The following is a 26,063-nucleotide window of genomic DNA, read 5'->3' as shown; positions in this document are numbered from 1 at the left end:
CAAATTTTTGGCAAGATATTATTAAATTTACCAACTTTGTAAATAACTTATATTACTTCTTTTCATCCAAAGGATGGAAAATAGCCACTGGCAAATAAAAGCTGACAAACTGGACGTTTTTCTTATGAATCTCATGAATCAATCCGACTTATTTTTCTTCAGAAACGTGAACACTGATTATGTTGGTTAATGTTCATTTAAACCTGGTTATTAATTGTAGCCTGAATTTTAATTCCTAGGAAATGCATTTCGGGGTAGACTCGGACCAGCAGGGTGGCTTCAGCACTTATCCAGAGTGTACTACACCACATTTCAAATTTCAGTTTGCTCATGAGGAGAGCAAATCATGGCCACTGTGACCGCGAGGGCTGTGTTCGCACTGACATAGGCCTTCTGAGTTGTCCTGAGGAAAGCCCTCTCCTCTGTGGGACTCATAGGGATGGCACACTCTGTCCAGGGATGGAGCCTGGAGCCACTATAGAAGCCGTATGGCTGTGGGCAATTTGTAGGCCCATGAGAAGATGCCCCATTCAAGGGAGAGGGACCTCTGAGGCCCCTTTCAGTTCCATTTCAAGGTAACAGAAACCTCTAACTGCAAGCTACTAGTTTGCACAGACATACTGCAAAGCCAGCATCTGATGCTGTGGGAGTTGATTCTGATAAGGGGTTGCTGCTTCTGCTGCTCCCCTAGGACAGGACACCCCCAAGCCCGCAACAAAACCCAACATAGGCACACAGTTCACAAATGACTGACATGTAATTAATTCGTATGCGTCAGGGGTAAATATCTTGCGGCCCTTTATATAAGAATTTAACATGTCTAGTCTGTTAGCCACACAGTTTGCTTTGTAAATAGCCTTTCAATTGTTTGCTTTGCCCTATTCCTCCCTCTTGTGTCTGGTTTGCTGTAGTAGCAATTTGGGTGTTCTGCCTCCAGTTTTGCTGCTTTCCAATCCTACTAAATCCTGCCACTAGAACAGTCTTTTGGAACTGCAAATCCCATTCCATCACTCCTCCACTCCAAGCCCTTCAGGAGCTCCTTCTTGGCCTTGGGATAAAATGTACCCTCCCGAGCATAAATGTCAGATCCCTGCCTCATGCGCTGGCCCACGCTTACCTTTCTGTCTCTTCCCTTCCATGGACTGGCCCCGCCGAAAGTACTTTCAGTTCCAGAAAGGGCCAGCCTTTGTCTTCCTACTCCCTCCGCCTGGACGTCCCATCCCCTCGTCCCCCTCCCCACTTTCCCTATTGCTTGGCTGAGCGTTCTTTCTTCTGGAAAGTCCTTTATGGGCTCTGAGCCGAGTCAGGCGCCCTGCCGCTATGCTCCTGACACACCCACACTTAGGCACCTGTAGTGCCCGCCACCCTGGAAATGCAAGTGCCTGAATGCTGGCGGCTAAGCTTCCTGAGGGCCGGGGCTGCGTCTTGTTCAGTTGTCCTCCTCATGCCCCAGATGGCACCTGGCAGAAATAGTCTTTTGACCAAACAAAAATGTAAAAGCAGTACATATAATTCACACAAAGTCTATTTTGCCTTTTGAGGCAGGTTTGACTAGAGGGCACTGTGCCTTCATGGCTGAAGAGAATCTCTTGGCCTCTATGAATATAAAGGCATGTAAGAGGCAAATTGGTTGGTAAAGGTTTTGACTTTCCTGTTTAGTGCAAGACTCACTTTTCCTAGGATTATGTTTCTGAATTTTATTTTTTTACTTATTTATTTTTATTGGACTACACTTGCTTTACAATGGTGTCAGTTTCTGCCACACAGTGAAGTGAATCAGCTATATGTATACACACATCCCCCTCCCCTTTCCCACATCCCACCCAACTAGGCCATCACAGAGCACCGAGCTGAGCCGCAGGTTCCCACTAGCTATCTGTTTTACACATGGTAGTGTATTTATGTCAAACCTAATCACCCAGTTCACCCTCCCCCGCCACCATGTCCACACATCTGTTCTCTACGTCTGCCTTTCTATTCCTGCCCTGCAAATAGGTTCATCTGTAACATTTTTCTAGATTCCACATATATGCGTTAATATACGATATTTGTTTTTCTCTTTCTGACTTACTTCACTCTGTATGACAGACTCTAGGTCCCTCCACATCTCTACGAATGACCCAATTTCGTTTCTTTTTATGGCTGAGTAATATTCTATTGTATATATGTGCCACATCTTTCTTTATCCATTCATCTGTTGATGGACACTTAGGTTGCTTCCATGTCCTGGCTATTGTAAATAGAGCTGCAATGAACATTGTGGTACATGACTCTTTGAATTACGGTTTTCTCAGGGTATATGACCAGTAGTGGGATTGCTGGGCCGTATGGTAGTTCTATTTTTAGCTTTTTAAGGAACCTCCGTGCTGTTCTCCATAGTGGCTGTATCCATTTACATTCCCACCAACAGTGCAAGAGGGTTCCCTTTTCTCCACACCCTCTCCAGCATTTGTTTGTAGACCTTTTGATGATGGCCATTCTGACTGGTGTGAGGTGATACCTCATTGTAGTTTTGATTTGCATTTCTCTAATGATTTGTGATGTTGAGCATCCTTTCATGTGTTTGTTGGCAATCTGTATGTCTTCTTTGGAGAAATGTCTATTTAGGTCTTCTGCCCATTTTTGGATTGGGTTGTTTGATTTTTTTGATATTGAGCTGCATGAGCTGCTTGTAAATTCTGGAGATTAATCCTTTGTCAGTTGCTTCGTTTGCAAATATTTTCTCCCATTCTGAGGGTTGTCTTTTCCTCTTGTTTAGTTACAGTTTCTCCTTGTGGGGTAAGGGAGCCTGGCACATTGTTTTACCTGCCCTCAAACTGCTTTAATTGTGAAAGTCACAGGCTCAGATTCCCCATGGGAGAGCTCTTCAAGCTTCTATATGTTCATTTTTGAAAGAGGCAATTGGCATTTCCTTGCGAATCCTTTTGTGACTGAAGATTTTAGCAAGGAACAACCATCATGAAAAACTCTGTATATAGCTCAATCGAGCTTAACAGTGATCTTCACTTAGAACTGTCCTTTTTGTGAATATTATTTTGGGCCTTTTTCTATCCTTCCTGTGCTCATAATTCAGGTGACTCCAGGGTCAGTTGACACATAAGGTTTCCTCATCATCCCACATCCACCCAGAGCCACCTTCTGGGCAACTTAGATGGGGAAAAAAAAATCCTAAGGCACAGTCCCTACCCTTGCTTCCATCGCTGAAGCTACTCTGAGTGCCAGATGGAAGTCCACACAGCCACAACCCACGGATGAAGTCGAGAATGCCACCCCAGTCGTGAAATGGTCTTTTCTCCACTCAATGACTGCAGCCTGATAGCCACCCAATTCTCTGAGTATTTTCAGTTCTAGCCTGCTATTCTATTCTACACCAGAAAACACACGACTCGGCAACCGTTAGCTCCCTGCGGATTACCCTTCTCTGCACGGCATTCACACCCTTAGTTTTTATCCACGAAAACACGAAGGTCATTCTGCACCTACTGCATGAGACTGTCCAGGAAGACTGTACTCACCACACCACCAAATGCCTCTTATGTCTAAGAATCAGGTTATATTCCTTTAGTAGTTAACTCCAAGGAAAGAACTGACATACTTCTATTAGATGAGAATTATGTGATCCGTGACATTCTCCTCTTTGTCCTGGTTGCCAGGAAGTTCAGAGCCAAATTTCATGTTTATCACAGTAACTAACTACAGTAGTCTCTGTGGTTAGTACTGAATATATTTGCTTCCTCCTCCTTTTCATGGCTTTGAGTTTCTCTCCTATATTATTGTACTTTCAAAGATTATACGATGCCTAGAATCCTGACTGAGATGTTCTTGTCTAGTCTCCCTCTTATCTTCAGCAGAGTCACCACACATGTCCTCATTTTTTTCTCGAAGGCCTCTGTCCCCATACTCTGCTCTACTTATGGGTCTCAAGTGGGGGCCAGTTTTTTTTTTGTGTGTGTGTGTGTGCCTGCGTGCGTGTGCAGACTCAGCTTGCCTGAAGTTTAGGAACAGGAAATGGAATTGCTTCACAAGGATTCCCCTCCCTCAGGCCACTAATAGGTGGCTTTAAGATGATCTCTAAAACCACTTCCTTTTTGACTTTTAAGATGAGACACAAATTTGTTAATATTTACAGGCAAATATCTCTTTCTGAATCCCAGAGAGGGGAGAGAGAGTCTAGAAAGATCACTGAAAATACACTGGGTTCAAACAGCCAAAGAAGCATTAATTTAACATTTAAAGTTCTCTTTTGGAGATAAATTGATTTAATGGCTCATCTATGGCCAATAATTGTCAGGTTACTACCCTCAAGGAATAAAAACTCATTTGACCAAGTATCTAAGAAGCAGACATCTTTAAGACTTATCTGTTTTTTTGCAAAATTAAAAAGGGCAAGCATCTGAGTCATTTTGCACCAAGGTCTAAGGGCTTAAGGAAGAACACAGTGACCCCAGAAACAATCTTAAGAGAGCCAACTGACTTCACAAAACAGCCTCTAGTTTAAAACATGGCTGTTGTTTCCAAGCACAGATTCCTAACAAGACTGTACCTACCCCTTGATGACAACCTTTCCCTCTGGGGGCAGAAGCAAAGCCACAAATATTCTGCTACTGTCAACTCTTTAATGCTGCAAATGGACAAATCAGAATAAAATTAAAATCTAAAATTGTTTTGATTACACACTGGAGCTATTATAGTTCCAGCTTTAGGGACATAGATTATTTTCTGAGCCATGGCTTTATGAGAAGTCAGCTCTATAGCTTTCCTCAGGTTTGACCGCCTTACAGATTTTTCTAAATGTTAAAATAAAGATTTAAATTGTACTACTACATACATACAAGGCACACCAGCTTAAGGATTAAACAGGGTTAACTCTTCTAGGATGGTACAGTGAAAGGAGTCTAAGATTTACTGTAAAAACAAAACAAAACAAAAACCCCCAAATCCAAACCAAGACTGTTCAAGTGAAAATTACGTTAAGCCTTGGTTTCTTCATCCTCAAAAGTAGATACTGATGTCTCTAGCTCGGTGTTACAAGGATTAGGTAAGGAGTACTAATGCTTGGCAAAATATAGAGGAACACAGTCTATTCTCATTATTTTAAAAGAAGCCAGGTTACTCATTTTCTTCTGGTTTAAAGTCTTTAGGATAGTCCCTTAGGTTTAAAGTTGAACCACAACATCTTATACAGTATAATTAGACATGTGTTTGGTTTGGACTCAACTATCTAAAATTAATTAAGACGGCACAAACTAAATGAGCTGGCCCTGCCCGGCGCCACCCGCCCCGCGCCTATCCCCAGCCTGAGGCTCGGCCCCCTTCGCCCGTGTCCATCACTCTGTGCGGAAATGCCGCCAGCACGTCAGACAAGCTGCCTTACAAAGTCGCTGACATCAGCCTGGCCGCCTGGGGATGCAAGGCCCTGGACCTTGCAGAGAATGAGATGCCGGGCCTGACGTGCATGTGGGAGATGTACTCGGCCTCCAAACCACTGAAGGGCGCCCTCACTGCCGGCTGCCTGCACATGACCGTGGAGACAGCTGTCCTCATTGGGACCCTCGTTGCCCTGGGTGCTGAGGTGCGGTGGTCCAGCTGCAATATCTTCTCCACCCAGGACCATGCAGCAGCTGCCATTGTCAAGGCTGGCATTCCAGTGTACACCTGGAAGGGTGAAACGGACGAGGAGTATCTGTGGTGCACTGAGCAGATACTGTACTTCAAGGATGGGCCCCTCAACATGATTCTGGACGATGGTGGTGACCTCACCAACCTCATCCACACCAAGTACCCACAGCTCCTTGTCAGGCATCTGAGGCATCTCCGGAGAGACCACAACGGGGGTCTACAACCTGTATAAGATGGGCCCGCGTCATCATCACGGAGATTGACCCCATCAACGTGCTTTAGGCTGCCATGGAGGGCTATGACGTTACCATCATGGATGAGGCCTGTCAGGAGGGCAACATCTTTGTCACCACCACGGGCTGTATCGACATCATCCTCGGCCGGCACTTTGAACAGATGAAAGATGACGCCATTGTGTGGAACATCGGACACTTTAACGTGGAGACTGATGTCAAGTGGCTGAATGAGAACGCTGTGGAGAAGGTGAACATCAAGCCCCAGGTGGACCGCTACTTGTTGAAGAACAGGCACTGCATCATCCTTCTGGCCGAGGGCCGGCTGGTCAACCTGGGCTGCGCCATGGGCCACCCCAGCTTCGTGATGAGCAACTCCTTCACCAACCAGGTGCTGGCGCAGATTGAGCTCTAACAGAGAAGTACCCTGTCGGGGTCCACTTTCTGCCCAAGAAGTTGGATGAAGCAGTGGCTGAAGCCCACCTGGGCAAGCTGAATGTGAAGCTGACTGAGAAGCAGGCCCAGGACCTGGGCATGTCCCGTGATGGCCCCTTCAAACCTGATCACTACCGCTATTGAGAACCAGGCCCGCCCTTTGCCTTCCAGCTGCTGTCCTTGCCTGGGTCCCACCTCTCCTCCCCAAGAGCAAATGGCACCACCTTTGAGATTGGTTTGATAATGTTCCCCATCAACTCCCTGGGGCTAGTCAGTCTTTGGCCTCTGCTGCATCCCTCATACTGTTCCAAGTGTGGCAGGGGGAATTGAGAAGTCCCTCCTCAAGCCCTGGTCATGATAGAGATACATGGGAGTTACCCACAGGGAACCATGAGCTCAGGGGTTTTGGAACCGCTCACTCAGTCCTTCCTTAGGCTGGAAGTTGGCAGTGGTGTTCACAAAGCCCACGCACTTTACCATCCAGGCCCTCACTTGGCCTATGGACTTTATACCTATGTTCTTGGTTTACAGGCTCGTTGGTTCCTCAGCCCATGACAGATGAGAAGGAGCTATGTCAAAGGGTGTGGAGGAACTGCTGGCGATTGAATGCTCCTGAGAGCCCGGCTTAGTGCTTGGCATTCTCTTAAACCTCAGAACCATGAGGTTGGTACTTTTAGTCCCTATTTCATAGGGGTTGGAATATATTGTTAAGGGATAGCCAAGAAAGCACGAGAGAAGTGATAGCCAGAGGTTGAGAGGGGCCAAAGAAACGCAAAAGCACATTGTAACTTGATGGTTCCCATCACAACTCTGGGTCAAAAAGAGATTAATTTGGTTTATAATGTCAAAAGAGAGCAAGAAGGTGGGTTAATAAAAATTTTGGTGCCTAACAAAAAAAAAATGAGCTGAACCCCAGTGTTAGGTGGGGCTTTCTATGGTCCACACAGAGTGGGAGTGGTGTCAGCAATGAGAGGGTTTTTAAAAATGCCACATGGGGGGCTCCCCCGCTGGCACAGTGGTTGAGAATCCGCCTGCCAATGCAGGGGACATAGGTTCAAGCCCTGGCCTGGGAAGATCCCACATGCCACGGAGCAACTGGGCCCGTGAGCCACAACTACTGAGCCTGTGCGTCTGGAGCCTGTGCCCCGCAACAAGAGAGGCCGCGACAGTGAGAGGCCCGCGCACCGCGATGAAGAGTGGCCCCCGCTCGCCACAGCTAGAGAAAGCCCTCGCACAGAAACGAAGACCCAACACAGCCAAAAACAAACAAACAAAAAAGCCACATGGCACTTCTGTCATAGAGTTTTTGATGAACACTGAGGAAGGAATTTCACCCTTACCAGCTTGCCTTATTTGTATTCTTAGCTCATGCCACAATGCTTAGAATATATCAAGTACTTAATACACGCTGATTGAGGCAAACTGTCTGAGGTACAGTACAGCAGGTAATCAAATGGGCCGGGGTGGGAAAAGGTCCTAAGGAGGAGAGCCTCCCTGGAGCAACGAGCACCTGCCTGACAGCAAGTTGGTCATGGCCCCGGGCATCCTGAAGGCAGGGTGCGGGCCTTGTCCAGCCTGGGGAGAGAGTGGGCCGAAGGCAGAGAAGCCCAAGCGGTGCAGAGCCTGTGGGCACCTGTAGCTGGACCGCTGGATGCAGTGGCCGGTGTGAGAGCAGGACTAGGCCTGGGAGCACTGGGCAGGAGAGCCTGGGACCAGAGTGGTCAAGCAGACCAACTAGAGGAGCAGGATCCGGGTGATACCTGACCCCAGGGCCACGGGCCCTAAGAGGCTCAGGCAGAGAACAGGATCCCTATCTCTCCCGAGAGATCACGGTTCTGAGGAGGGGACAGAGGAAGCAGGAGAGAAGAATGCAGTGAGCCCTCCAGCAGACAGGGAGCAGGGAAAATGCCCAGGCCAGGCCGAGGGGTGTTCTGGTGCCCAGTGCCACACGTGAAAGTGACTGCTGTGGGCAGCCTGATAAGGCCGAGAGAAGTATCTCCCGCTCAGCAGTGCAGAGCAGTGCATGGCTGGGCTGGGCTGGGCATGGGGAGAGCTGGACGCCAGGAGTGGGGCAGCAGCAGCAATAGCGGCGGTGGTGGCGGCAGCAGGTGAGGCAGAAAGCCCTGGAAAGTGGACTGAGGTAATGCAGAGGGGGTCTGAGGAGCCCCGCAGCCAGCATACTGCTAGAGACATTGCTACCAGCAGAAAACGACGTTCAGGTGAAGACCAGTGTGGAACCCAAGGAGAGGATGTCGAAGACCAGGACCAGGGTTGAGACTTTTCCTCTAGCCACCCCTGGCCAGAAGATTTTTCCAATCCCTAGTAAGGAGGGATTAGTAGTTAAACAAAAATCCATCTGCATTACACATCATATATTTAGTTCTATAAAGATCCAAGTTCATTGTTAAGTAAACTGTATAGTGTTCACCCTAATGTTGCTTTCCTCCCCAGCCCCTTAACCAGATTCCAAGTTCAAGAACCCCATCAGGTGCTGTGACATGGAAATGGGTGAAGCCACTGGCCCTGATGTTAGGATCTTGGAGCCAAGTAACTGAGCCATCAGGCCCCAAGTCACACAGACCCTGGCTAAGCCGGTTCCGTCCTCCCTTCGGGGATGGCTAGGAGACCAAGTTTCATACAGTGGCCCTTGAACAGGGATCTTCCCTGCCTGGGGTAGCCAGGTAGGCCCTCTGATGAAATGGAGCCTGCTTGAGGGGAGCTGGTCTACCATTTCAGCAGGTGGTATACTGATTCTATTTGTAAGTGATAAGGGATTTTTGGTACAGGTTGGTCTTAGAAATGGGAGGCCTGGGAGTCACACGGGCATCCACAAGCCTCTCTGGTAACCTGCCCTGATGTCTACAACTCCCAAATCCTTCCTACTGGGCTTTGAGTCCCACTTCTTCTTAGGTTGTCCTCAGAGGTGAAAAATAGCTTGTTAGCATTTTTGATGTAAGGCCTTTGGCTTTCTCCTTTTCAAGTTTAACAATTTCTATTGCTTCTAGTGTAGGACGTATCTGCAGATCATCTAATCGTCTCTGCGTCTAGCTCTGAGTCCTCTCCAAGTTCTCCATATGCCTCCTAGTTTTAGCTCAGGGTCAGGCATTGTCCCTCAGTAAAGAGATGGCAGAGGCTAAGAACCACCACAGGTCTCTATCCCTGCTCTGCCTGGCATCCCCTGGGGCTCGCTCATGCTTGCATTCATAAAGCTGGTGCTGTATTTCGGACCCAGGCCCCAGGATCAAAATTTCTTGCTGGCGATTAACGTAAGATGCTGGCAAAGACTCTGATGGTCTAGTGTGAGCTGTACCAAGAGAGGAAAGGTGGCTGCTGTGTTAAAGCGCCAGAGTCTCATCCTGAGTCAGACTCCTGTAGGATTTCTGGCAGGCACAGACCCGACTGGGCACTTTATCGAGCTTCTGAGTATACCGAATCTCATAAGAGAACAGTCTCTACTTCTTAAATACACTGTGTGTGCCCTGAGTGCAACGATTAGTCAGCTTGCATTCTAGACGGTTAGCTCATGGTGCCTTCATTGCCGATACTTTCCTGTAGCTTACTATTCAATTATTATGTGACCTGTGATGTTCTGATGCCATTTTTCATTTCAGAACCTGAGCTTAGCATGCAGGCAGGACGACAGGGCGCCAGGGTTGGCTAGGCATTACCTGAGGCTCCACGTCCAGTATTGCGATCAGCCCTTGCTCATGGATCTTCCGGATGGTCTCCAGTTTTGTCCCGTACATTGCATCCTCGTGGCTGCCATACTCCAGGTACTCGTTATTAGAGATGTCTTGCATCATTTGGTCATGAGATACAAAGTAATAGTTCTTTCCATTTTCTTCATCTTTCTTTGGAGGTCTGGTGGTGTCTGCAAAGTTACATGTCAAGAGAGGTTTAAAAGGCTGAGCTTATGAGCTGATGCTCCCAATGGACCTACCCAGACTCAATCTCCTCTTAAAAGCTATGGATTCTGTAGTATGTCTCATGCCCTGTTCCCACCCCCAGTAGCTTTGTAGAACTAAATTCTAGAAGTCATATTTGTTTATGTGACATCGGACCACAGTAGTTGGTTAGTTGTTTGGTTTGGTGAATCTTTCTGTGTTTAGGTGAGATCTATTTCATCCCTTCATGGGTCACCACAGGGGAAAGACACTAAATGACCCAGGGTTAACATAACTCACTCTATGCCTTAATGCAGTTAGGTCTTAAGAGAAGGAAACAAGAAGAATTTAAAAAAATGGAAAACCACATATGGTTATTTAAATTTAAGTAAATTAAAATTAAATAAAATTAAAAATTCAGTTCATCAGTCTCACTAGCCACATTTCAGGGGTTCAATACCCACATGTGGTTAATGGCTACTGTACTGGACAGTGCAGATGTCTAATGCTGTCATTATGAGAGAACGTTCTATTGAACAGTGCTGGTATACAGCATCATGCAAAAGGAGAATGTCAGGATACAGCAAAAGGGATACCATATTGAAAATATAATGACCATAGCCAGATATGGCCATAATAGTTAGGAAAGACCTAAAGCAGGAATTGGCAAACTAGGGCCTGTAGGCCAAATACGGCCCACTGTCTGTTCTTGTAAATAAAGTTTTATTGGAAAAGAGCCATGCTCATTTGTTTACATATTGTCTGTGGCTGCTTTCACAATGGCAGAGTTGAGCAGTTGTGTCAGAGACCATATGGCCTTCAAATCCTCAAATATTTGCTGTTTAGTCCTTTACAGAAAAGGTTTGCTGACCCCTGACCTAAGCGAGTGTATACTAAAATATCTGCCAATAAGTCCTAGTTCTGTGGGATACTAATAGGACCAGGATTCTGCAAAACACACTTTAGGAAATGTTTTTCTAGACAAGCCAGGAACAGCAGTTTTAGTTTTCTTTCTCCCTTTGCTTCTTTCCTTTTTTGAGCAAGAACAAATTCATGCTATTCTTTGTTGTACATGAGTCCAAACCCAGGGGGAGTTTCCCCTCTCCTGCCCCAACTAGACTGTAGAACTGCCAAGTGCTCATGGACATCAAAATGTGGATGTTTTAAAGAAGAACCCTTTCTCCAGGCACATGAAAAGCTGAAGAAACAGCATACTATGTTGATGCTGTCCTATCTTCGGTCATTTCGGTAGGTAAACATACGCTATGTATACACCCAGGGTCAAATATTACAGCAAGTAGACATGATTGGGGTCAGCAGTAACACACTTCAAAACCAAGCTAGTTAATTGGCCATTTAATAACATGGAAGTTCAATTGCTTATGTGATCAAGAAGAAACTAAATGTTAGTGAAGCTTGCTGTACTCATGATCTAGACATAAAGAGAATTAAAAGAACATTTTAAAGCGTTTTACTAGAAAACTCCAGTGGTACCAACTGAAAGAATATTTGATGAATTTCTTTTTTGAGTAAATCAGACAGGGTTCTGGGATGAGAGTGGTCTTATGAAGCCTCACAGCTCTCTGGGATGTAGAGAAAACAGTAAATGGTGCTGACATGGCATTGGAGGGCCCTACAGGATGGAGCCAATCTTCCCATTTTTTCCTATTGCTCTTTTTCCCGACCAGTGATTAAACCCGGGCCCTCGGCAGTTGAAAGCGCAGAGTCCTAACCACTGGACCGCCAGGGAATTCACTCTCCTGTTGCTCTTAAAAATCATTCTCCTTTAGCTCTTCCCACCCCGAACAAAGCTCTAACTGCTAAAAAGCTTTTGGGATTCAAATTTTAAACTTTGGAATAATAATAATAATAAAAAATAAAATAAAATGATGGTAGCAAGATGGCTATTATCTATCCAGTATCTGCTAAGTGTTCATATGATCTCAAATCCTCTTTATTTTCCTGGAATTACTTCATTTTGTAGTTGAGGAAACAAAGAAGACAAGAGGTTAAGGATAAGATATAGAAAATAAGGGGAATAAAAATATTACAGAGTTAAAATTCTTTACAATAAACAATGGATAGCACATTGGGTTTTAAAAGTGATAAAAGTCAAGAATTTAGGTACAGATTAAGGAAAATATTGTTATATCAAAGAAAATTATACTATCATTAAAACCTATTTTTCTGAAGAATAATTCATCTGGGTAACATTTATGGCATATTGTTGGAAAAATTAGATTACAAATAGACTGAACGAGCTCAGTCTTGTTAAACGACAACAATGATAACAACACACACACACACACACACACACACACACACACACACACACACACACACACACACACACACACACACACACACACACACACACACGACGTGTTTGCACCAAGAGAAGCCTGGAAGGGTATACAATAAAATATTGAGAGTGAGGTTGGGATTAACTGTTAACTCATTTTCTTCTTTGTTCTTTTCTGGACTTTCCAAATTTCCTATAATGAACAGTTATTACTTATGTAATCAGAAAAAATATGTAAATTACAAGATTAGAAAAGTACTAGGAAAAATATACTTAAAGGAGAGTGAAACATTGCTTACGTGGAATAGGGTACGCAAACCGGTCTGGGTGCTTTGTGATGAGGGTGTTTTTTATGTGTCTTCTCCCAACACCATGCGCACCTATGTCATTTTTTAAAAAGGAAGTTAAAAATTGATAATTGTTAATAATATTCATAAACTGTTTTGAAGATGAAAATAAGAAAGCCACTTATGCAGTTAAACTTACCTAACAAGACTAGTGTTTTCCTTTTGAATGCTGTCAGTTTTACTACTTCTTCATATGTAACAAGATCTAATTGATCAAACACTAAAATGCAAAGATTTAGAAAGAATATAAATTTACAGAAGGAATATTTCATGTATGTAAATTATAATTTTACTGGCAAAACCAAAATTATAGTAAAGCCATGTCTTAAAAAATATGGATCCAACTTACAATATATAGCTTACATGTAATTTAAGTCATATAACCTTTTGGGAGAAAATTTCATTTTTAAGCCCATGAAAATGCACTTTAGAACCAGGGTCATCCAAAGATATGTTGAGCACATGCATAAAAGTCCAGTTGTAAAAGATACTGCATATCTTTTCATGCAGTATCCAACAAATCATATGAATTCATTCAAAACAACATGCTGTTCATATTTTTGCAATTCTAAGAAATCAGCAATACTAAAAAGAAAAAGTCTGCAGACAGTGACCAACATGAATGCAACTAAAGTTAACCAAGAAAGAGGCCAGCTAGATTATTTCTAGGGATGGATGAGAGATGCATGGACAGCTGGTCTTTAACTTGATGGTTCTTTCTTTCAACAGAGTTGCTGAAGGTAGCATGCTAGATTTCCTTCAAAGTCAAGTTTTGCAACTATGATTCCACACGCTTTGGAAATGAGCATCTCAGAAGTTTTATTGCAACCCAGCTATCCATTCAATGGAAAGTCTTGGGTATGTAAGTAGGGGAACATGCTTCCCTGGGCCCCAAACTTTGTCAGCTTGTGTGTGGTAATAAGTAAGTTAGGATGGACAGAATGGGAAGAAGCATGAAGCAGAGTCTGAGCTTGGAAACTTTTGCAAAAGGGGAGTTCTCTAATCATTACGGACTGAGAAGAAACGCTTTAAAAAATGTTTTTTGGAAACCTGCCTCTTCACAAAACTATTACAAAAACTTTCCCAAGAGGATGACCGTTCCTGTCGAAGTTTAAGGTAGTCCAATTCTCACAACACATTTGAAAATTCTCACAAGAAGGCTAAAATCACGTGTCTATGTTTCCCAGAATATTTTTCTGTGTGGTACTACCCATATGTTGTCAGGCACACACTGAAATTTCTTTTTTAAAAGAATATTGAATAAGCTCTGGATTTTAGAGGGGTTGAAATAAATTCCATGAAATTGATTCCATGGTGTAATAGAGGAATCTGAGATGCTTCAGTCAATCATTAAGAGAAGCTTCTACTCCCTGAAACAATATGGCCAAATGCTTTGAATATCAGCTCAGTCCTTAACATTTGTGTTCTTCCCAGTAGCAAAGAACCTTAAAATACAAAATAGGATACTCTGGAATGCAACAGATAAGAAACAAACGAACAAAAGTATCATTCCCAAAATACTAAAAAAAAAAAGAAATACAATATGTTAAAATAAGGGTTAGTGCATGTTAATGGGTATTTGTGCATTTTTTTTGATAACTTGATTGCATAAACGTTGACTAAAAGACTTAAAAGCATATTCTCTAGCAACAGCTAAAAACCACAAAATGCTTTAATGGCAGATTCAGAAAATCAAAATGAACATGAGGCTGTCTGCGTGGCGGAGCTAGCTAGTCATGCTGCAGTGGTAATGGAGCGACGAAGAGTTGCAAAAATAAAAGCAGGAGAGCTTACGGCATTGCTTTTTATACCTATTGCCCTCTGAGTGATATTTTCGTCAAGAAAAGTATGCTTATGAAAGAGGTCCATCAACAAGCTGATATATTTTATTATATAGAAATAATCAAGCATCTCACAAAAGAGCAAGATGATGACACAAGTTTTCTGAATGGTATACACATCTCTTTCCCTCTACAGAGCCCTGACTCCAATCCTACTGAATTAAGTCATTTTTTTCAAACACATAAGAATGAGTTAGATATCAACAATCAACATGACAAATGAACAGATATGTTACACATCAGTATCTTAACCATATATGAGTAGCATGAAGAGGGTACTCCGGTCTAAATGAAATCATCACGTAGTCATAGGGTGGAGAAACAATAAAAAAGGATATTTTAAAATATGACATACAAAGAATATAAGGAGAACACTTAGAGACTGAACTTTTAAAGGTTTTAAGTTGTTTGCTGATTTAAAAAAAGGGACTTAATGAAAGGAAACCGTCAAAAACAAAGAGGCACAGTCACTCAACAGGTTACTTACATGCACAGAGGCCATTGGGAGTAAGACAGCATGAAAAATGTACAGGGGTCATTGAAATATGGCTTTTAATATATTAGTAAAATAAAAGTATAATATGCACAAAAGAAACTTTACCATGCAATATTCTAAACATGAGGCAAATAAATCACATTAAGAAACAAACTCATTTTAATAAAAATTCAACAGTATCCTTATATAAAAGCCAGTGGGTTTTATATACTAGCATATGCATACAAATTTTGTCTGGGAATAGTTACAAGAAACCTTCTTCAGGGAGTGTAGGTGTGGAAGCCTTTTGCTTTTCATTCTGTATCTTTTCTAATCACATGTGCCTATTACTTTTACTATTAAAAAAATGTCAACAGGGCAGTGAGATTATGGGCCACTTTTTGTCGTCTTTAGAGTTCTCTGTATTAAAGAAAACAAAAATAATAGCTTTTTAAAGTCAACAGTACTAATTTGTGGTATTAAACATAATTTAAACACACCTATGAATGGTATTGTAGAAATCCTCTATGTTTGTATGTGTGTATGTAAATGGAGTTTCTCAGGATATTTAAATACCACTGCTCAGGGCTCTAACATTAAAAGAAAATGAATCAATGAAGAGTTTTAAAAAAGGTTTACATTAATAACTTGATCTTAAATTGATTTTGGAAGTCCTAGGGCTGAGGAATCTTAGTGCCTCAAAGAGTATAGTTCTTCTAGAAGCATGACAATACTTTTTGCATCAAATTTATGTGGCTAAAAGTCTTTCATGCGTTGCAGAAAATGCATTTGCTGTAAACACTACACACACCATAATCAAATCTATTCCCAAGGCTTCAGAAATACTGTCTGGCATATTGTCCTGACTTCCTGGTAAGCTACTCAATGTTCATGACACTTTTGAGTATTTAGATACCTGTTCTCCAGTAGAATCTTTTCCATAAATAAGCCTTTAACATTGATTCCATATCTCAGTTGGAAAAGCTATCTTCAAAGTAGCTTTGAAGTATACTAGTATCTTCAAATACTGTACAAACCTCCACTTAGATAAGCCATTGTACACGGTAACACTGGGCCGAGTAAAGTGGGCCTAATGTTACCACATCCTCTGTTCTTTCAAGGAAAGGCAGAAACCCAGATTTTATGTTAAATATTTGATTTTCAAATGTGATAACTAATTAAGATTATTTTAAACACCGTGTGTATATGGGAAAAATAAAATTTATTTATGGGTCACATTCAGCTAATAGACTGCCACTATATAATGTGAGAGGTAGGCAACAATTTGAACAGAATTCTGCTTTAACTAGACATGTAGAATTTCCTGGTGACATAAATGGAAATAATTAATTCTAGTATTTTATCATTTCCATCAGTTCTAGATATTGATAAAGTTCTCATCCTTTATTTTTACTACAAATGTAAACAACTTCAGAATTTAATGATAAGGTTTGGATCTTGTCAACAATAGCTGCTGAATTCTCAAAGATTTGAAGCAGGAAACAAAACATATGCCCTTATTTTATTTTTTAAAAATTACTTATTTTTCAATGTATAAAAATCAGTTGCATTTTTAAAAAACTGAAGTACAGTTGATTTACAATGTTGTGTTAGTTTCAGGTAGGTGTACAGCAAAGTGATTCAGATTCTTTTTCAGATTCTTTTCCCTTATAGGTTATTACAAAATATTGAGTGTAGTTCCCTGTGCTCCACAGTAGGTCCTTGTTGGTTATCTATTTTATATATAGTAGTGTGTATATGTTAATCCCAATGGCCCTTATTTTAATTTACTGAGGACTACGGGATGATTCCCCCACTGTATTTTACAATCGACTTTTGAATAAGTCAGAAGACACCTTTCAGAAACATAGTTGGATTTGTGGCCTATGAACCCATTTGGCTAGTTCTTGGTATTAAAGAATATGGTATTTCAAAGTTCTCAAAGCATTTGCCTTCCCAATGGAGGTCAACAGTATGTGTTTCTCTCTTTTAGAGCAATTCTTTATGTAGGCAATGCCACATATTAGGATAAACTTTCATCATAGCTAAAAGCAGAACAGCTGATAAAATACTTGACTTTCCTTCCTGACAATTTCATCTCTTGTAAAGGCAAGGTAGTCAGTAAGTAAATGGTTCTTCTGGTCTTTATAATTAACAAAATGTAAGAGTTGGCTGGTGATGGGGAAGAATGCTGAAGAGATGGTGGCAGAAAGGACATGCCAGGCAGCATATTCTAGAAAGTCCAGGGAAAAAGCCAGCCATCTTCTCCAGACCAGAAAAACTAGTAGGAGAGCTCATGAGTGATGATTTTGTGCGGGTGGGAATCCTAACAATGACATTCTGACCAGACAGTCACAAATGAGCCTAAACACAAGTTCTGTACAGAAACTTGAGTGGCCCTGCAAGGACCTTATAAAAAGCTCAGATTTTCTATCAAAGGAGGCTCTCAGGCAGTGACAAATACTGACATGTAGAAGGAACTGTGAGCATGAGGAAGGCTCTGAGGCCCGGAAGACCACTGCTTAGGAAGATGTTGTGGATAACAAAGAAGTGGTGGGTCTCCTCTTAGTTTTAAGTTTACAAGAACTTAGATAGATCCATGGTTTTGGATAGGAGGTGTTGTGTTTAAAGACGACAGAGAAAAAGCAATTCTATTCCATTTCTATGAGGTTCCTGCCTTCTCTAGCAAGGGTGATATAGCCTTCAAACATAATGGGCAATGTTTACCAGAGCTAAAGCTTAAGATAAGGGACAGCAAATGAGTACTTGGCTTCATTAAATGATATCCATTTATCAGGCCCAGTGATGAAATAACCTGAGATCCACTGAACTTTAGAATTAGAAAAGATATCCTTTATTGACTAACCCAGTTCCCTCGTTTTGAGGCCCACAGGAGCCAAGTGATTTGCCAAAGGTGCATGGATACACAGGTGTGCTAGCTTCTGGTCCTAGCTTGGGCTGGCTGTTAAGCTTACAGGTGCGTTTGCAGGACTACCAAGCACCACTTGTGATGAATCAGAGAGAACAGGAACAATGGAAGATCAGTGGTGCTCCAGTGGTCAAAGAATGGAAAAAGTTAACTCTGGAAAACACTGGCCACCAGATAGGATGCTGATTCTCTGGCAAAATTCTCAAGTGAATGATTCAACAGACTCTTTGTCAGAATTTAGAGAGTCTAGTTTTTCAATTAACTGGCTTCTTATTTTTCCTCAGAGCTAAATTAAAGAGTGTTGGCAAATTGAATACTCATGTCTACATGCCTTCCATCAGTAGAATATAAAAAGCTAAGGATGAATTGACAGCCTTATCGGCCATTTCTTTGCTTTTCTACGTTTAAATTAATTTTAATGCCATCTATATATCATTTAAAATCACTGTAAAAATTACAAGGTTATACATATATATGTAATGTCAACAGACCTTCTGAGCCTGTTAGAAGCTGATGGAAATAAAGGTGATTATGGAGACCTGGCAATAACCACTGACATTTTATGTTAAACAACATTCTGCTGCTACTACAGTGAATTTCTTCAAATAGTACTACTGGAGCATTTACAATTAGTTTTAACTAATTATATTTAACTAATCTACTTTGAATATTTCTTCTCTTTATAAAACAAAAATAGCCATTATCAGACTAGTGCTCTATAGTGGTATATAACCAGAAATGATACCTTTTATTGGAAATAAAAATGTGGCACACTGTAGCTATCATGATGGGAAAGATTTCCGCATTTAACTGAACCATTTAAAATTAAGCCATGTGGTCACTCACATTCATTCCACATTATACAATACTTCAAAATGTTTACTTTTACTCTCTGATCAAGAAATGAATCATTCAGAGTTTCAAAATAATTTTTCCTAGTGAATACTAATAAAATATAACGTTCTACAGAGGGAAATGCATTTCATATCTGTCAGAAATATTATACTGTCAAACTGGGTGTGCATGATTGCATTCACTTGATTTTCTTTGCCATATGTTTGAAGTTTGGAGTTATTTCTGAAACCTTGGGAACTAATCTAATGCCAATGTTGGGGCTTGCACTTCCTCAGAAAAGTTCCTTATAAAAGGAGTCATATTAAGAAGTTATTGAAAATAAGTAAATCCCACCCTACATCATCATGCCTTTTCGTTAAGTTACATCCTGTGAGTCTTCTGGGAATTCTACTGCAATGACAGAGCATGCTTTTTTTGGTATTCATTTCAGTTCTTAGCAAATGAGTGAATATTTTGACTTAAGTTGAATGCAAGCTTCCATATAGACAAACATACCATGAAAGGTAGGCCAAGATAATGTTCTTGGTCTTTTAGGGGCTAAGAAATACCATGAAGGAAGAAGACTAGTGACAGGAACTGACCAAATTAAGTTAGTATCTATCTAATGTCATTTGCACGCTTTCAGATCAATCACTGAACCATTTGCAGCACAGCTCTCTGTTAAGAGCGCACCTTTGCCCTTAGAAATGTGGCACAGGGCCATGTCCAAGGGCCAGAGAGGAGCCAGGAGTGAGGGTATTTGCTCAAGGCCAATCTCAGCAAGGAGGCAAGAATCCTGGCAATTCAGCAAACTCTCAGTCTCTCATTTCTCAGGGGAGGACTTAATGTAGTGGGTTCTTTGAGTTCCAGAGAGTACTGTTTCCAAATAGCATTTTCTTCCTATAAAGTATAGCTCTGTAAAATATTTGGCAAATAACCAACATAATAATTGACGGCAAGGGATTCTTAAAGTTTTTGCAAGCTGATGATCTCATATGGTGAAATTTTTTTTGATAGAGAACTCTGAAGACGGAATTGAGATGTTACATCTACTTCAGTCTTTGAGATGTTTAACCGGTCTCAGTAAGTCGTACTTTTCCCTACCTGCATTGTGCTTTGCCAAATATTTATCTTTGTACTGCTTCTTTTTCTTGCCAAACCAAGTACAGCTGGCTTGCTGCTCCTGTTTGGTCTTCTCCATGGCAATGCAAGCGACTCGCCTAGCACACAAAGAAAAGAAAAAAACTAATGTATAGTTTTATGCTGATAAAAGAGGAAAACCAGTCATTTGAAGAGTTTACATGAACCTGCGTGAACAAACTCCTCACAAACTTTTCAAATCATTCAGATAAAGGCTGCTCCTTGACAATTTCCTAGAAAGGTTTTAAAAATGCAGGCTTATACGAAAATAACATTGTATCACTTGAATATATACTAACTGATAACACAGATGAAAAGTCTAAACATATAGTCATGAAATACAGTGGAATGAGTGTGGGATTTTGAGTTGAGACAGGTCTGATTTGAATCCTGGCTCTATCACTTACTAGCTTTTATCAATTTAGTGTTAGGTGCTTTTCTAGGAAGTTTACATATATTAACTCATTTAATCTTTCTAACAACACGTGAAATCATGTCACCGTTTTACAGATGAGGGGATCAAAGGACTGAGAGGTTAATTAATTTGTCCCAATCACACAGCTAATAAAGTGGGAGGGTGAGGACAGTCTGGCACCAGAGCCCATGCTCTTAGGCGGTGCATTCTATTGGCAAGTTCCTTAATCTCTTGGAGCCTCTTGGATGGCTGTTGTAAAGAATTATAACAAAAAATGTAAATAATATCCCTAGCACAGTGGCAGGCACAGTAGATGCCTAATAAATGGTACTACTACTACTTGAAGATTCTAGGTAGGAAAAAAAAAGCTATGATTAAATCCAAAGTAAAAATTACATTCAGAAAAATCATAATTTTGTTCTACATAATTACAGTATTCAGCATTAGTAACATATACATAAATGTTGTTAAAAAGTTGCTCTCTTAGGACTTCCCTGGTGGCACAGTGGTTAAGAATCTGCCTGCCAATGCAGGGGACATGGGTTCGAGCCCTGGTCCAGTAAGATCCCACATGCTGCAGAGCAACTAAGCCCCTGTGCCACAACTACTGAGCCTGCATTCTAGAGCCCGTGAGCCACAACTACTGAGCCCATGTGCCACAACTACTGAAGCCCACACGCCTAGAACCCACTGCAATGAGAAGCCCGCGCACCACAACGAAGGGTAGCCCCCACTCGCCACAACTAGAGAAAGCCCGTGCGCAGCAACAAAGACCCAACGCAGCCAAAAATTTAAAATAATAATAATAAAAAAAGTTGCTCTCTTAGGTTTAGGCTAAGCAAGTACTTGCCTTTCAAGATATTACCACAGAAGGTTTTGCTTACTTAATGACTTTGCTTGTGGGCCAATGTGGGGTGCCCGAGTGAGCCACATATAAGGAGAATCCAAAATGACTATCAGAATGCCATACAATGCTATTGAAAATGACGAGTTGTTTTACAATGAGATTGTACTGATTTGCATTCCCACCAGCAGTACAGAGTTCTTGTTGTTCCACTTCCATGTGAACACTTGTTATTATCAGTCTATAATTTTAGCCATCATGGTGGACGAGTAATGAAATAACACTGTGTTTTGAGTTTGCATTTCACTGATTATTAATGAGATTGAGCACCTTTTATATGCTATTGGCTATTGGATTTCCTCTTTTGTAAAGTGCCTGTTCAAATCTTTTGACCACTTTCCTATCCAGTTGTCTTCTTCTCATTGATTTGTAGGAATTCTTTATATGGTGTGAATATTACACTTTTGTTAGTTATATGTGTTGGAGGTATCTTCTTCCACTCTGTGGCTTGCCTTTTTAATCTTTTCATGGTATTTGATGAATGTAACTTATTAGTTTTAATTTAGTCAAATCTAGCAATGTTTTCTTTTATGGGAAATATTTTTGATATCTTTTTTAGGAAATCCTTCCTTGTCCCTAAAGATATTCTCCAATATTATCTTCTCAAGGGTTTATAGTTTTGTCTTTCATGTTTTGGTTTTTAATACACTGGAACTGATTTTTGTATGTGGTGTGAAGTCAGGGGTCCAATTTCTCTCATTTTTTCCCTAATAGATAACCAATTGCCCCAGCACAACTTATGGAAAAGTCTATTCATTCCTCACTAGTGACTATTTATGTATGAGAGTGTTCAGGGGTTCTCTTCAATTGGTCTATTTGAGCATCTCTAAGCCCATACCTTATTGTCTTAATTACTACAGCTTTATAATAAATCTTGGCATCAGTGGGGCAAGGCCTCCCTCCTTATGCTTCTAGAAGAGCATCTTGACTATTCCTGATTCTGTGCATTTCCTTGAAAACTCTAAAATTAGCTTGTCAATTTCAAAACGGTTGGGATTGAATTGAATCTATGAATCAATCTGGGAGGAATAGACATCTTTACAATATTTACAATATTGAGTCTTCTAGTCCCTGAATACAGTATGTCTTTCCATTTATTTAGGTCTTCTTTAATGTCTCAGTAAGTTTTATAGTTTATCCTCTAAATGTCTTGAACAACTTTATTAGGTTTGTTCCTAGGTTGTTGATTAAAAAACTTATAAATGGTATTTAAAAAATTTGTAATACTGAAAAATTCAAACATATACAAGAGTAGAGAATAGTGTAATGAACCCCAAATATCTACAACCCAGCTTCAACATTTATTAACTCATGGCTTATTTTGTTTTATTTACAACCTACCCACCCTAAGATTACTTTGAAAAAAATCCAAGTTTGTATCATTTCTTCCTTAAATATTCTTAAATTCCCTTTAAACCTATAGGTTCCCCCTCCTTCCCTCTCTCCCTTTTCTTCTTGCAAATTATTTGTTGCAGAAACTGGTTGTTTGTCCTATAGTTTCTGATCTCACCCCTGTGGTGTCTTCAGTAAGTCTCTTTGTCTTTTGCATTTCCTGCAAATAGCTAATTAGATCTAGAGGCCTAATCAAACTTAAGTTCTATTTTTTTTGCAAGAGTACTTTATAGTATTATGGTGTTGCAGGTGGTGTTATGTAGGGTATTTAAAAATTATTTTCCATTTTTTACTGTAAATAGAAATATTGATTTTTGTACACTGATTTTACATCAGCCATCTTGCTAAACTCTCATTAATTCTAATTGTTTATCTATAGATTCCTTTGAATTTCTACACAGAATCATATCACCTGTTATATTTTTTTTCCCTTCCAATAATGTTTGCTGTAGGTTTATTGTAGATACTCTCAATCAGGTTTAAGGAAGTTCCCTTCAATTCACAGTTTGTGAGAGTTTTAATCATGAATGGATGTTGAATTTTAAAATCCGCACCTATGGCTATGACCATGTGGATTTCTCTTCTTTAGTCTGTTAATATGGTGAATCAGGTTGATTGGTTTTCCAATGTTGAACCAGCTGTTCATTCCCAGTACAAACTCTACTGGGTCAAGATGTATATCCTTTTTATATATTGTTAGATTCAATTTGCTAATATTTTGCTGAGGATTTTTACATCTGTGCTCATGAGGGATATGGGTCTGTAGTTTTCTTTTGCCTTTATGGACCTTTGGTATTAGGGTAATGCTGGCATCATGAAATGAGTTGGGACGTGTTCTCTTCTACTTTCTTAAAGAGTCTTTCCTCCATGTCTCTTTCTCTCTCTTGATCTTTGAGGGCTTTATTTATATTTATTTCTTTATTTTTGGTTAGGAGAAAGACATTTATTGGGAAATACTGTGAACTCTAAGTAACAGCAACAAAGTCAATCTCCATATATTACCTAAGTGGCATAGAGAGGAGGCTGATGAAACCTTTGCTTTGGGAATTCTTCCAGTTCAAGCCAATATGTGCTGTCAGTCATAAATACAGCTTCTGTGAGGCACAGGATCTTTGGAAACATAAACAGAACTGAGGAATTTTTGACAGGTTAAAAGAGATGAAATCCTGACCTCATGAAGCTTACATTATAGTGTACAGAGTATCTTATAATAAATGTTTTTCAGCTTAAAAACTTTAAGAAAAAGAAGTTCCCAGTAAAAATTTGTGGTGTGGCCACATGTGGTGTAATGACAGAGGAATGATACTGATTTTTACTAGGCACTCAGGAAATGAATGTTATTTCTTTTAGCTCAGTATGTGCAAGGAAACTGTGTTAGAATTTAGGTCAACCTGGAAGGAAATTTCAAACACATGTTTAACATTTTATTGCTGACTTGGATGAGGATCTAGTAGGCAAGGGAAGGGATGACAGATTCAGGGACTTAAATCGTATCAGAGGATTAGACTGATGGGCCTTGTCAAGCAAGATGAGATTTAGCAAGGATAAATAAGGTAAGGTATTTGGGTCCAAAAAAATTGATTTCTCATCTACAGGATGTGAAAAATATGACTTGGTAGCAACACATCTGAACAAAGCTTCTGGGTCTGGCTGATAGTATTGTTTCAAATCTTTCTCATTAGTATTACACGTCCATCGACATTCTAGAGACCAATTCACTTTTCCAACAAGGGACTCTGCTTTTCCCCCTCAGTTGGGAATGCCTTCCTATACCTCCAGAGTCCTACTGTGGTCTCAAGGAACATACTGCCCAGTGGGCCTCTTCCTCTTCATCCTAGTTAGAATCCCTGTCTCCCTCTACAGTCACTGCAACTTTATTGAGTTCAGTTTTTCTGCAATAAACTGAACATAACATAAAGTGTAACATTTCATCAGTTTTGAAACATTAATACATCCCATGAAACCATCACTACAATCAAGATAACAAACATTTTCATCACCCCAGGAATTTTCTTATGCCCCTCTGTAATCCCCCCCTCCCTCCTCCAGATCCCCAGGAAACCACTGTCACTGTAGATTAGTTTTGCATTTTCTGGAATTTTATATAATGGAATTATACAGTATGTTCTCTTTTTTGCCTGGAAACCCAGCCTAATGATTTTGAGTTTCACCCATATTGTTGTGTGTTATCAATAGTTCATTTCTTTTTATTGCTTAAGAGCATCCTATTGTATGCATATGCCATCATTTGTTTATCCATTTACCTGATGAAAACTTTAAAAAATTTTAGCCATTCTAATAGGCATGTGGCCACTGAGTTTTTGTTAGTGCATTTTTTGTCCTTGGAAATTCATTTTGGTTCTTTTTCAAATCTGCTATGCCATTAAATTTTTTTCCCCTCTTCTCTGAAGATATTTTTTTAAGCTTTTACTGATTTTTAAAAGCTTGCTAATAAGCACAGTTGTTTAAAAACCTTTGTCTCCTAATTCCAATATATGAAGTAGGTTTGAGTTTGTTCCTGGCGTCTTTCATTTCTGTCAGGTCTCACTGGTTTCCATGTGCGCCTGCTTATTCTGACTTGCTGGTAACTGCCCTCAAGAAAGTTTACGTGGGGGGTCAGGAGGAGCTCTAGGATGAGGCCTAGGATAAAAGTGTTCTCCTTCAGAGACTTTCATTTGTTTATAACAGATATTTGGAACTGTTAGTAAAGGGGAAACCTCACATCAAGCACATAGCTGGAGTTTCCCTGGCTGTCCCGGGCTATGTGTACCTGGGTGCAAATCCATTCAAGGTGGACCAGTGGCCACAATTTTTTCAGGGGAACTTTGCTTTCCTTTTGCTCTGCTCACCGACAAGGCAGCCTTCTCTACAGTCCCCTGGTGTGGAAGGGCAGTGAGGGGATGCTTATCTGTTTGCTCTTAACCTGGGGGTATAGCCTTTTGCAGATCCTGACAATGCGGGATGAGTCTCCTAAAAGATTCTCCTACTTGTACAGGCCTTATTAGGTCTTAACCTTGGTCCTCTGGAAGAGAAGTTTTTAGTAATAGAAATGCCCTCCTGGCAAAATGGACCAATTTGGTACTCTAATTTTTACTGCTCTGATTAATGGCTTTCATATAAAAATTGGTCACTGAGTTCCCCAATACCTTTTCAGCTACTCAGTACTTTTAAGGTCATTTTCAAAAACATATTTTCTGTAGCACTTTTCATTTTTCTTTTCCAGTGGGAGGATTGATCCAAATAACCTAGTCTACCATTACAGGAAACAGGAAGCAAATCTGCTTTTCCCCCTGCCATTTCTCAGGCTTCCTCC

The 26,063-nt window shown here is 40.8% G+C and overlaps 1 protein-coding gene and 1 pseudogene across 10 annotated transcripts in view; one reads left to right on the top strand and one right to left on the bottom strand.

Annotated features, from left to right (window-relative positions):
* CASK (calcium/calmodulin dependent serine protein kinase) overlaps nucleotides 1–26,063 on the bottom strand; it is a 387,139-nt gene that overhangs the window by 5,585 nt on the left and 355,491 nt on the right. For all 10 annotated transcript variants that reach the window (XM_060002631.1, XM_060002636.1, XM_060002633.1 and 7 more), the window contains 4 exons: nucleotides 20,004–20,119; nucleotides 12,960–13,040; nucleotides 12,773–12,853; nucleotides 9,956–10,158 (listed from right to left, as the gene is read on the bottom strand). In XM_060002631.1, the coding sequence (XP_059858614.1) occupies nucleotides 9,956–10,158; nucleotides 12,773–12,853; nucleotides 12,960–13,040; nucleotides 20,004–20,119 (481 nt within the window). The remainder of the gene's footprint in view (nucleotides 1–9,955; nucleotides 10,159–12,772; nucleotides 12,854–12,959; nucleotides 13,041–20,003; nucleotides 20,120–26,063) is intronic.
* On the top strand, nucleotides 331–6,817 carry LOC132418683 (adenosylhomocysteinase pseudogene; annotated as a pseudogene).

This window comes from Delphinus delphis, chromosome X, assembly GCF_949987515.2.
Source record: "Delphinus delphis chromosome X, mDelDel1.2, whole genome shotgun sequence".
NCBI classification, from domain to species: Eukaryota; Metazoa; Chordata; class Mammalia; order Artiodactyla; family Delphinidae; genus Delphinus; species Delphinus delphis.
This window is presented reverse-complemented; position numbering and strand designations above follow the sequence as displayed.